The sequence below is a fragment of the Macaca mulatta genome, chromosome 11, assembly GCF_049350105.2.
Source record: "Macaca mulatta isolate MMU2019108-1 chromosome 11, T2T-MMU8v2.0, whole genome shotgun sequence".
In the NCBI taxonomy this organism is placed as follows: domain Eukaryota; kingdom Metazoa; phylum Chordata; class Mammalia; order Primates; family Cercopithecidae; genus Macaca; species Macaca mulatta.
In genome coordinates this window covers 55,910,672-55,924,128 of record NC_133416.1, presented here as the reverse complement: position 1 = coordinate 55,924,128, position 13,457 = coordinate 55,910,672, and the positions used below count along the sequence as shown (strand labels likewise).

The following is a 13,457-nucleotide window of genomic DNA, read 5'->3' as shown; positions in this document are numbered from 1 at the left end:
GCTCCAGTATATGCCTTCCCAGATTTGTGTGTGACCCCTGCCACGCATGAGGCCTGTGGTGCTTTCCAGTGCCTTGGCCCCTCACAGACTTCTCACTCTAAGGTCTGGCTCATTCAGGAATCTCCCACACACCAGCTCTCACAACAACCTGGATACTGGAATCACTCCCACCCTGACCCCACAGCTCCCGCCGTGCACACAAGCAACTTTTAGTCCAATCTGTTTACTCTGCTTTCTCCATATCCTCCTCCCATTAGTTAGCCATCGGAACTGGGAAACCTCCTTCTTTCCCCCCCTTTGCACTCTTGCCACAATTCCTCTTGTCTTTCTGCAGCCATATCTTCTTAATACAGACTGAAGGTTCTGTCATTGAGAATAGAGTGATCCATGAACCTGGAAAGAAGAGATTCAGAGAGAGATTCAGCCAGGCCAGGCTGGAAAGCAGGAGATCCTTAAAAATAGCTCCTAAGAGGCTGGGTGCAGTGGCTCACACCACTTTGGGAGGCCCTGGCAGGTGGATCACAAGGTTAGGAGTTCAAGACCAGCCTGGCCGAGATGGTGAAACCTCGTCTCTACTAAAAATACAAAAATTAGCCGGTCGCGGTGGTGGGTGCCTATAATCCCAGCTACTCAGGAGCTGATTCAGGAGAATTGCTTGAACCTGGGCGGCAGAGGATGCAGTGAGCTGAGATCGCGCCACTGCACTCCAGCCTGGGTGAGAGCTAGACTCCGTCTCTATCAGTAAATAAATAAATAAATAAATAAATAAATAAATAAATAGCTCCCCAAACCGCCTCAGGGCAGAATGAGTAGGGGTAGTGATGAAAAAGTGGGGCTACTGCCAATGGATGGTGATTTGAGAGGTGGAGAGGTAGCGATGAAAGCAGCATTGGACTGCCACAGGAATACTATGGACACTTGTTTTGCACCAGCTCAGAAGTCACACCCACAAAGAGGAACACAAAGACACAGACAAATCTTTAACTCCTTTTAATGCCATCATGGCCCAAATTCTGGGGCCAGTTTTCTCTGGTAAGACTCAAATCTCTCCTAATTCCCTAACTGACCAGAGATGAAATAGTCTCTAAGACCGAAGTAAAGGGAAGGAGTACTGTCTTTGACCTCCCCACCCTTATGCCCCTCCCAGCCTAACCTGGTCATTGCGCTTTTTATGAGACAGTGGCGTGGGCTCCGGATCCATGGCATGGTTTCCTCTGGACGCACTCCTGGATCATGGGACTGCCAGAAGCTGAAGTTCTGAGCATCAGTCAAGGGGATTCTGAAGACCTGATTGGGAACTGAATGGGTGAGGGGAAGGGCAGGTTATCTAATTCCTTCAAGTTCTCGGCTCACTTTTCTGCCTCAGGGCAGCAATAGCCCAGCCCAGCCCAGCAACTGCTCGGCCTGACCAGGTGCTGAGAGGTCCTGAGAGTGTGGTTACCACACCCTGCTTCACTTCCGGATTCCAGCATCTCACATCCTTCATGGTCAAATGAATCAGTCTTGCTTCTTCCTGCTGCTAGTAAGCCCATCTCCAAGAGAGTTTTCCCCAAGTGCTAAGATGGTAGAAAAACAGGTGGTCAACCCACGAGGGAAATGTGTAAGATGGGGTCCACTGATCTATTATTTTTCTTTTTTCTTGGCTTAATCATCCTCATTCTCTTCCCTCCTCTTGGAAAAAATGGCTTCCTTTGCTCACTCCAAGTAATTCTCTGAAACCTAACTAATACTACCTCATGTTTAGATGCTGTTAATAGATGTCATTTATCTAGTGTCTATTATGTTCTAGATGTAGTATTAAATATTCTTAAATTTTTGTAATAATATCAGACTCTGATGCTGTCTGAAAAAGTACTTTGGGCTGGGCGTGGTGGCTCACACCTGTAATCTGAGCACTTTGGGAGGCCGAGGCAGGCAGATCACCTGAGGTCGGGAGTTCGAGACCAACCTGACCAACATGGAGAAACCCCGTCTCTACTTAAAAAAAAAAAAAAATTAGTCGTGCGTGGTGGTACATGCCTGTAATCCCAGCTACTCGGGAGGCTGAGGCAGGAGAATCACTTGAACCTAGGAGGCAGAGGTTGCGGTGAGCCAAGATCGCGCCATTGCACTCCAACTGGGGCAATAAGAGCAAAACTCTGTCTCAAAAAAAAAAAAAAAAAAAAAAAAAAAAGTACTTTTGGCTGGGTGAGGTGGCTCATGCCTGTAATCCCAGCACTTTTGGAGGCCGTGGCAGGTGGATCACTTGAGGTCAGGAGTTTGAGACCAGCCTGGCCAACGTGGTGAAACCCCATCTCTACCAAAAATACAAAAATTAGCAGGGCATCGTGGTGGGTGCCTGTAATCCCAGCTACTTGGCAGGCTGAGGCAGGAGAATTGCTTACACCTGAGAGTACGGAGGTTGCAGTGAGCTGAGATCGTGCCACTGCACTCCAGCCAGGGTGACAGAGCGAGACTCTGTCTCAAAAAAAAAAAAGAAAAAGAAAGAGAAAAAAAAGTACTTTTACTATTTATTTGGATAAGTCTAATTCTACCAGTATAAAATTTGTTTATTTTTAAAACTTAGAATTATAGCCTAATATTCTGGATTGCTATACAGTGTTTATAATAATTTTTTTAAATCTCTAATAATTCATTGAGTAGATGTTACATTTTTTGGCTTATTTTCCTATTAATTAATAGTAAGCTATTAAGTTTTGCTATTAGAGGCCACGTGCAGTGGCTCACCTGTAATCCCAGCACTTTATTTATTTTTTATTTTTTTATTTTTTTTGAGACGGAGTCTTGCTCTGTCGCCCAGGCTGGAGCTCAGTGGCGCGATCTCCGCTCACTGCAAGCTCCGCCGCCTCCCGGGTTAACGCCATTCTCCTGCCTCGGCCTCCCGAGTAGCTGGGACTACAGGGCCTGCTACCACACCTGGCTAATTTTTTTGTATTTTCAGTAGAGACAGGGTTTCACCGTGTTCGCCAGGATAGTCTCCATCTCCTGACCTCGTGATCCGCCCCCCTCAGCCTCCCAAAGTGCTGGGATTATAGGCGTGAGCCACCGCCGTGAGCCACCGCGCCTGGCCATCCCAGCACTTTAAGAGGCAGATGGATCACTCGAGCCCAGGACTTCCAGACCAGACCAGGCAACGTGTTGAAACCCCATTTCTACAAAAAATACAAAAATTAGTCCAGTGGGATGGTGCACGCCTGTAAAACCAGCTACTCAGGAGGCTGAGGTGGGAAGGTTCGTTTGAGCCTGGGAGGTTGTTGAGGCTGCAGTGAGCCGTGATTGTGCCACTGCATTCCAGCCTGGGCAACAGAGCAAGATTCTGTCTCAAAAAAATTAAAATGGAAAAATATTAAAGTTTTGCTGTTAGAAATAACTTATTACCCCTCTTTCCACATGTGCCTGTTTTGATTTCTGAAAGTATTTTAGGTTTTTATTTTTATTTTATTTTATTTTATTTTTTTTTTTGAGACGGAGTCTCGCTCTGTCACCCAGGCTGGAGTGCAGTGGCCGGATCTCAGCTCACTGCAAGCTCCGCCTCCCAGGTTCACGCCATTCTCCTGCCTCAGCCTCCCGAGTAGCTGGGACTACAGGCGCCTGCCACCTCGCCCGGCTAGTTTTTTGTATTTCTTAATAGAGACGAGGTTTCACCGTGTTAGCCAGGATGGTCTCGATCTCCTGACCTCGTGATCCGCCCGACTCGGCCTCCCAAAGTGCTGGGATTACAGGCTTGAGCCACCGCGCCCGGCCCTGTATTTTAGGTTTTAAACTTTAATTTTGTTATAATTATAGGTTCACATACAGTTGTAACGAATAGTACGGGGAAACCAGGTGCAATGGCTCATGCCTGTAATCCCAGCACTTTGGGAGAATCACTTGAGCCCAGGAGTTCAAGATCAGCCTGGGCAACATAGCAAGACCCTGTCTCTATTTAAAAAAAAAAACAAAAACAGGGAAATCATGTGTACCCTTTACTCTTCCCCACAATGGTTACAGCTTACAAAACTATAGTACACTACCACAACATGATATTAATATATTGAATACATTGATACAGAATAGTTCCATCACCACCCATCCTGGAGCTGGCATTTTATAACCACCCTCTCCCACTGTCCCGCTTTGGAAATCAGTGATCTCTTCTTCATTTCTGTAATCTTGTCATTTTAAGAATGTTATAAGAGCCAGATGCGGTGGCTCACGCCTGTAATCCCAGCACTTTGGGAGGCCAAGGCAAGTGGATCACCTGAGGTCAGGAGTTCAAGACCAGCCTGACCAATATTGTGAAACCCCGTCTCTACTAAAAATACAAAAATTACCCGGGCTTGGTGGCGGGTGCCTGTAATTCCAGCTACTCAGAATACTGAGACAGGAGAATCGCTTGAACCAAGAGGGCAGAGGTTGCAGTGACCTGAGATCGTGCCATTGCACTCCAGCCTGGGTGACAGAGCAAGATTCCGTCTCAAAAAAAAAAGAATGTTATAAGAGTGTTATATAAGAATGTTATATAAGAATGTCATATAAGAATGTTGTAAGGCCTGGTGTGGTGGCTCACACCTATAATTCCAGCACTTTGTGGGGCTGAGGCGGGAGGACTGCTGTGCCTGGGAGTGCCCGGGAGTTCAAGACCAGCCTGGGCAAAATAGCCAGACCTTGTGTCTAAAAAAAAAAAAAGAAAAAGAAGAAAGCTGGCATAGTGGCACACGCCTGTAGTCTCAGCTACTCGGGAGGCTGAGGTGGGAGGATCACTTGAGCCCAGGAGTTTGAGACTGTAGTGAGCTATAATTGCCCCATTGTACTCAGCCTGGGCAACAGAGTGAGACCCTGTCTTAAAAAAAAAAAAAAAAAGATTTTATATAAATGGCATCATACACTATGTGATGTTTATTTTTATTTTTATTTTTTATCAGCCTACATCATGTTTTGATGTCCTACATGCTTTCTAGTTTTTGGTTTTTTTTTTTTTGAGACAGGGTCTTGCTCTGTCACCCAGGCTGGAGTGCAGTAGCGCTATCACAACTCATGGCAGCCTTGACCTGCCAGGCTTAAGTGATTCTCCCACCTCAGCCTCCTGAATAGCTGGGACTACAGGCGAGCACCACCACGCCCCGCGAATTTTTTTTTTTTTTTTGAGACGGAGTCTCACTGTGTCATCCAGGTTGGAGGGCAATGGCACCATCTTGGCTCACTGCAACCTCTGCCTCTTGGGTTCAAGTGATTCTCCTGCCTCAGCCTACCAAGTATCTGGGATTACAGGTGCCTGCCACTATGCCCAGCTAACATTTTTTTTGTATTTTTAGTTGAGACGGGGTTTCGCCACGTTGGACAGGCTGGTCTCGAACTTCTGACCTCAAGTGATCCGCCCGCTTCGTCTTCCTAAAGTGCTGGGATTACAGGCATGAGCCACCGTGCCTGGCTGTATGTTTTATAGATGGGATTTCACCATGTTGCCCAGGCTGGCTACATGCTTTTTAAAATGTACATGTTCTCTCTTCACAATAGTGCTAAAAAGTATTATTCCGATTTCCAGATGGTTCAGAGAGATTGTGGTTAAAGGAACTTGCCTAAAGTCACAGAATTCGTTTGCAGTTTAAACCCGGTTCAATAAAATGCCAAAGCTCGTGCTTACTATTCCTCAAAGGGATAATGCATGATAATATACAATGGTTTCATTTTTACTTTTTTTCTCCCAACAATTTTGAAAGATTAGTAAAACAATAGATCAGGCATTTTCTCTCCTCAACATCCTGCCTTTAAACCAATGAGGGGCCCGAAGTGGTGGCTCACGCCTGTAATCCCAGTGCTTTGGGAGGCCGAGGGAGATGGATCACCTGAGATCAGGAGTTTGAGACCAGCCTGGCCAACATGGTGAAAACCCATCTCTACTAAAAATGCAAAAATTAGCCAGGCGTGGTGGCGCACTCCTGTAGTCCCAGCTACTCGGGAGGCTAAGGCACAAGAATAACTTGAACAAGGGAGGCGGAGTTTGCAGTGAGCCAAGATTGCACCACTGCACTACAGCCTAGACGATAGAGTGAGAATCTGCCTCAAAACAACAACAGCAGCAAAACCGATGAAGGAGTAGGTCAATAAAGGGTAAATGGGCTGGGTGTGGTGGCTCACACCTGTAATCCCAGCACTGTGGGAGGCCAAGGTAGGAGGATCACTTGAGCCTGGGAGTTTGATGCCAGCCTGGACAACATAGCATGACTCCCTCTCTACAAAAATGGTTTTAAAAAATTAGCCAAGCTTGGTGGTGCATGCCTGTAGTCCCAGCTACTCAGGAGGCTGAGGCAAGAAGATCACTTGAGCCTAGGAGTTCGAGGCTGCAGTGAGCTATGATTGTGCCACTGCACTCCAGCCTGGGTGACAGAATGAGATCCTGTTTCCAAGAAAAGAAAAGGTGAGACATCAAAAAAGAGGCAGAACTCGGACTCAAACATGGATCTTCTGCTTCTTTTTTTTTTTTTTTTTTTTTGAGATGGAGTCTCCCTCTGTTGCCCAGGCTGGAGTGCAGTGGCCGGATCTCAGCTCACTGCAAGCTCCGCCTCCCGGGTTTACGCCGTTCTCCTGCCTCTGCTTCCCGAGTAGCTGGGACTACAGGCGCCCACCATCTTGCCCGGCTAGTTTTTTGTATTTTTTTAGTAGAGACGGGGTTTCACCGTGTTAGCCAGGATGGTCTTGATCTCCTGACCTCGTGATCCGCCCGTCTCGGCCTCCCAAAGTACTGGGATTACAGACTTGAGCCACCGCGCCCGGCTGGATCTTCTGCTTCTAAGTCTAATTCAAATTTCATTTTATTGATGGGCATGGTGGCTCACGCCTGTAATCCCGGCACTTTGGGAAGCCCAAATGGGTGGATCATCTGAGGTCAGGCGTTTGAGACCAACCTGGACAACATGGTGAAACCCCGTCACTACTAAAAATACAAAAATTAGCTGGGTATGGTGGCAGACACCTGTAATCTCAGCTACTCGGGAGGCTGAGGCAAGAGAATCACTTGAACCTGGGAGACAGAGGTTGCAGTGAGCTGAGATGGCGCCACTGCACTCCAGCCTGGGTGACAGAGCAAGACTCTGCCTCAAAAAAAAAAAAAAAAAAAAAAAAAAATTTATTTTATCATGCTTATCCCACCAAGTCTACTTTCTCCCTCTTCCTCTCAGTCTCTCTCCTCTTGGCTCTTTTTTTTTTTTTTTTTTCTTCCTGCCAGATAACCATACCCAACCACATCCTAGCCATTCTTTTTTATTTTTATTTTTTTTTGAGACGAAGTCTCACCACTCTGTTGCCCAAGCTAGAGTGCAGTGGCACGATCTCGGCTCACTGCAACCTCCAACTCCTGGCTTCAAGTGATTCTCCTGCCTCAGCCTCTTGAGTAGCTGAGACTGCAGGCATGCACTACCATGCCTGGCTAATTTTTGTATTTTTAGTAGAGATGGGGTTTCACTATGTTGGCCAGGCTGGTCTTGAACTCCTGACCTTGTGATCTGCCCGCCTTGGCCTCCCAAAGTGCTAGGATTACCGACATGAGCCATCAAACCCGGCCTCATCCCAGCCATTCTTTAGGAACTCAGACATATCTTTTTTTCTCCTAGCATGATGCCCACCCCAAGGTACTTACATGTCTTCAACAACACCTTCCGGACAGCTTCGTGGTATCTTGTGTGGCTATTCTGGTGCACGGAATAATTCCCATCTTTTGAGATAATGGGGGGAAGCCTAGTAGGCTCTGATTCCTTCTGGTCTGAAATGAGAGTAGACTTGTTCTGAGTACTTGGCAAATGACTGTTTGATTCTCTGATTCCCTGGTCTCCATGCTAACCAGGTGCATGGCAGGCATCTCTCCTAGCCATTCACATCCAGTTCTCAGGAATCCAATCACCATGGCTGTGACAGAGGGGAGGGAGGGAGAACGCAGTGATCACAAGACCTCCCTTACCACTCTCTTGCTCCCGCCTGACTCCTGGGTTTTAAGCGGCCAACTTCTGGAATCAGGATATTGGACACGTACTTAGGGTTAGTGCAAGTGAAAAAGGCCCTTATCTGGGTAGACATTCCTTTCCTGGGATTGGCATATTTGCAGAACTTCAAATGGTCTAATAGCGGAAGTTATGTTTGAGCTAAGTCTTGGAGGAAAAGAAGGAGGTGGGTTACAGTAGAATCAGGAAGAGCATTTCAGACAGCAGAATGGCAAGTGTTTAGAAGCATTAGAGAGGCATCAGAGGGCTATTTGGTTTGGAGCCTGGAGTGCTGGGTGAAGAGGAGAAGGACAGGAGATGGGGCTGGTAAGGTAGTGCAGTGTAGTGGCTATCTAGCTTTCGTTATGTTTGGGAATCACTCCCTATGAAGCAAAACCTGTATCTCACAATAGAGGCTGAATAGATGAGTTCTTCCTTACTCAACCTCTCTTTCAGCAAGGATATGGACAAAGAAATTTGGCTAGGCCAATCAAACACATCTGCTTCAGATTTTGAATCAAAGGTTGCAAGGAAGCAGTGGCCATATAAAGTTATCTGCTAGTGACAGGAGGTGACAGCAATGAAGCTGCATCCTGTTTCCAGCAGCAGTATTCAGGACCCAGCATCCTTGGTGCCAGTAGTGCCCACTACAGCATTGAATGCAGTAGTGTCTGTGCCAGATCAGGTCTATGGCATGATTCTGAGCATTGTTTCTGATTACCGTCCATCATGTGTAGTTTTCCATTCCTACTGCAGCTTTTATATGCTTCCCAATATTTTCTTATTTTCTTTCTCTTTTTATTTATTTATGTATTTTAAGAGGGTCTCCCTCTGCCGTGCAGGCTGGAGTACAGTGGTGTAATCGTAGCTCACTGAAGCCTTGAACTCCTGGGCTCAAGCGATCTTCCCTCCTTAGCGTCCCAAAGTTCTGGGACTACAGATATGAGCCACTGCATCCAGCTCCACATACATATAGTTTTTCTTTCTTTTAGACGGAGTCTCACTCTGTCACCCAGGCTGGAGTGCAGTGGCCCGATCTTGGCTCACTGCAACCTCTGCCTCCTGGGTTCAAGCAATTCTCCTGCCTCAGCCTCCCAAGTAACTGGGACTACAGGCGTGTGCCACCACACCTGGCTAATTTTTGTATTTTTAGTAGAGACGGGATTTCACCATATTGGCCAGGCTGGTCTCGAACTCCTGACCTCATGATCCATCTGCCTCCACCTCCCAAAGTACTGGGATTACAGGTGTGAACCACTGTACCCAGCCAAAATTTTAAAAAATCCATTCATATTCTGCTTAAATAGGCTAGATTTGGCTTGCATCTCAGACTCCTGAACAAGGGAGGATGAGTTTGAGAAAAATTTAAGATGCAGAAGAGCAAGACTTGGTGAGGGAGTGAGAAAAGGAGAGCTGTTTAGGGTAGCTTCAAGATTTCTGTCTCTTGGCTGTTCCAACCATTCTGTCACGCAAGCCAAAAAGGCGCTAGGCCCTTTTCCCTATCTCCTCCAGCCAGTCTCAAATGCAGAGTAAAATCCAGCTCTTGGCTGGGCACAGTGGCTCATGCCTGTAATCCCAGCACTTTGGGAGGCCAAAGTGGGTGGATCACCTGAGATCAGGAGTTTGAGACCAGCCTGGGCAACATGGTGAAACCCTGCCTCTATGAAAAATACAAAAATTAGCTGGGAGTAGTGGTGCACGCCTGTAGTCCCAGCTACCCCGGTGGCTAAGGGAAGACAATCGCTTGAATCCAGGAGGTGGAGGTTCCAGTGAGCCAAGATGATGCCACTACACTCCAGCCTGGGAGACAAGAGTGAAACTCCATCTCCAAAAAAAAGGAAAAGAAAAAAAAATCCACCTCTGCATCTGACATTTTCAGTGACTCCATTCTGTATTCCTGGAGCAGAAGTCATCCCATTCCTCAAATTTTTATGTTTTGTGATTATGGATGCCTGTCAGGGACTGGATCAGTTTACCATTCTCTTTGGAAATTGTCGAGAATTGCTGACTAATCTCTGGTGGAGGGTGGCGATGCCCCTTCTGGAGTTCCTCCCCAGCTCCTGCTTTTTTCTTTTCTTCCTGCCTCGGCCTCACTCATTCATCATCTCTGTCCCTCGTCTCTCTCGTTTGCCCTCCAATTAAATCTCCTTTAACATTCGCTATCTGAAATAATGGTACCACTAGAGTGGGGAACAGCTTGAATCCCCTCCCTGTACAGTTGAGGACTTGGAGAAGCAACAGCACTGAAGCCTTGGTTAGCATATAGAGTTCTGGAAGCCTGCACTGCACCACAGGGCTGATTTGTACTTCATTACAGGTTATAGCAATGAGGCCATTTCCTGGAAGCAGTATTATTGAGCTTGGTATTTCAATTTGGGCAAGGTAGGGGTGGCAGGATGTCCTTGGACAAATAGAAATAGACTGAGGAGAAAGAACAAGCATATTCCTAGTGGCCAGTGGGAGCTAGACTGAGAATAATTATTGGTCTGAGCTCAGGTGACAGTTAGGAACTCTGTCTGTTCCTGAGGCCTCAGGCTGATTGCCAAGGGTACAGGCAGATGATGTTCTCTATCATCTCAACGTGTCCAAGCAGCAGGGTCTCGGCTTCCCATATGAATGGTCAGTGTGTGCTTGGAGGTGTGCTGGACAGTATCACTCACCTGGATACCTTCCTTTGGAATCAAGCACCAATTGGCATATACCTTGCATCCATTTTTGGCAAGCTGGGAGATATTCTTGGTAATCCATAACTTCCCCAAGCTGCCAAGGTTTGGAAGGTACCTGGGGTGAAGGGGGCAGGGCTTGGAAAGAATCATGCCACAGCTACTGGGAAAGGGCATGTTCTGGGTAGAGGGATGCAATGAGCTCTTTATAACCAAACTCCAATGTGGTAAGGTAGATGAATCAATTATTCTGTCGGTGGGTGATACAACAGAGGTCCTTCATCCATCCAGTTAACGCCATGCTCTGCATGGTCTTTGCTGGTAAGTAGATATGAAGTACCCTAAATAGCTTCTAGAACTGGGCCACAAATTGGGGGTTGCCATAAAACCACCTTTAATGCTTTGAATAGACTATGAAGGGCATCTAGGGTGATATAAAAGTACTTAAGTGGATCTTCCATCCCTCCAAATTAATGGTGCAGATTTCTCAGTATTACAAGCTTCCCTGTGACTCGGGGTGGTCACACAATCTTAGTTATTCACTACTTTGCCCATTGCCTCTGTTTGTTGCAATTGGGGCTGATTGGCCACAATGTTTTCAGATTGAACAATTTTTAGAATGAGTCTACTTTTGTGCCTCCCAGAAATCTACCTTCTAGATTAGGGTATTTGCAGCCAGGCATGGTGGCTAATGCCTATAATCCCAGCACTTTGGGAGACTGAGGTGTGGTGGGATGAGCCTGTGGTCCTAGCTACTCAGGAGGCTGAGGTGGGAAGATCGCTGAAGTTCAGGAGGTTGAGGGTGCAGTGGGCTATAATTGTGCCACTGCACCCCAGCCTGGGTGACAGAGCAAGACCATGTCTCAAAAAACAAAAAACAAAACAAAAAAAACAAACAGAAAAAATGACTCATGACTCCTGTCTAGGAGGTCAAATCAAATGTTAGGCATTAGTCTCTTAAAGGTGGATGGAACATTAAGATGTACTGAAATGGGCTGAAGTGTGTTTGGAAGGCTAATTTGCACTTATCATCTTCCCTGATACAAATAAATTGTCAGTGCTTTGGGAGGAAGTGGACAGAAGCATGAGCCCAGGAAAGCAGACCAATCCTCAAGGCATGTTTTCCATATGGAAGCAGTTCCTTTGGCTCTATGTCCAAAAATATCTTCCTTGAAGTGGTGCACTTGTTCAGAATTCTGAACATGAGAAGTAGATGGGGCATGAGACAACAGCAGGACTTAGCGCTGGTTGCAGATTGCTGATGTAAAGTGGAGTACACGGAATTTTCTAGAGATAATAACAATAAAAATAGCTAGTGAATGTGCTTGGCACAACTCTATAATGTAGGTGCCATTATTATTTCCCAAAGAGGAAACAAGGGCAGAAAAGTTTAGTAATTTTCCCAAGTTACATAACTAGCATATGGTAGGGACATGAGTTTAACCCAAGTAGTTTGACTCCAGAGCCCATGTTCTTAACCACCATTGTAACATCATCAGGCTTCCCAGGAAAGACAAAGGACTAAGGGGAAACATAGACTGTTCAAACCAGCCTTTGATAGGCTCCCCTGTGTACAGCTCAGTGGGGGTCCTGTCAAGGGTGTCTGCTCACCTGGAGCAGCCTTGAGTTAGGTGGGTGACATGGTATCATTGCCTTGATCCACAGGCAGAACCCTGCCTCCCTCAGCTCTACTAAAATGTGTAATATCATTTCCTATGGCCAGAATGGGGGAGCAGAGGCCTGGAACTTGGTGGGTGACTGCCAGTGGATTAGATCAGTCCCAGTGGGGAAGACCAGTGCAGAAAGGCTAAACCCTTGTGGAAAAAGTGGCCTGTCTGCTGCGATACAGACACACTCACCCAGCTTAGCGGTGGGCCCACTCCTTAAGCTTAGAGTGTAGCTATGAATACGAGTACCTTCCCTTTCTAGTTTCATGTGGATAGGGGATGGAGTTGTGTTTTTATTGAGACAGGATCTCGCTCTGTTGCCCAGGCTAGAGTGCAGTGACACAATCATAGCTCACTACAGCCTGGAACTCCTGGGCTCAGGTGATCCTCCTGCCTCAGCCTCCCGAGTAGTTGAGACTACAGGCATGTGCCACCACGCCTGGCTAATTAAAAAGAAATTTTTTTTTTTTTTTTGGTAAAGAAGGGGTCTTACTGTGTTGCCCAAGCTAGTCTAGAACTCCTGGGCTCAAATAATCTTCCCGCCTCGGCCTCACAAATTGCTTAGATTACAGACATGAGCCATCACATTGTGCCCCAAGGTACATTTCTCTAACTTCAGAAGGTTTATCCATTTGGAAAGGCAGAGGGGCTCAGAGGCTCTGGCCAATTCATTCTTGGCTGAACTGTGCCACTTATACTCCTGTTTGAAAAGCCAGAATGGGCCGGGGACAGTGGCTCATGCCTCTAATCCCAGCACTTCGGGAGGCTGAGGCGGGTGGATCACTTGAGGTCAGGAGTTCGAGACCAGTCTGGCCAACATGGCAAAACTCTGTCTCTACTAAAAATACAAAAATTAGCCAGGCGTTGTAGCACACGCCTGTAGTTCCAGCTACTCTGGAGGCTGAGGCAGGAGAGTCGCTTGAACCTGGGGGGCAGAGGTTGCAGTGAGCTGAGATTGAGCCACTGCACTCCACCCTGGGTCACAGAGTGAGACTGTCTCAAAAAAAAAAAGAGAGAAGAAAAAAAAAAAAGCCAGAACAACAGTGCCCTCTGCTGTGGAGTCTAAGAATGGGATCTCCAGCTGTCTCCTAACAGGTGGTTCACCAAAGAGGCAGCTCAGTGAGGCAAGGAGACTAGGAGATTGAGCAGAGGACATTCCAGCCAGGCTTCCTCTA

At 46.8% G+C, this 13,457-nt stretch overlaps 1 protein-coding gene across 2 annotated transcripts in view; it reads right to left on the bottom strand.

Annotated features, from left to right (window-relative positions):
• Positions 1–207: 207 nt before the first annotated feature.
• Positions 208–13,457, bottom strand: part of SPMIP11 (sperm microtubule inner protein 11) — a 31,313-nt gene continuing 18,063 nt past the window's right edge. For both annotated transcript variants that reach the window (XM_001098146.5, XM_077954054.1), the window contains 3 exons: positions 7,616–7,738; positions 1,154–1,298; positions 208–393 (listed from right to left, as the gene is read on the bottom strand). In XM_001098146.5, the coding sequence (XP_001098146.3) occupies positions 345–393; positions 1,154–1,298; positions 7,616–7,738 (317 nt within the window). In that variant the 3' untranslated portion in view covers positions 208–344. The remainder of the gene's footprint in view (positions 394–1,153; positions 1,299–7,615; positions 7,739–13,457) is intronic.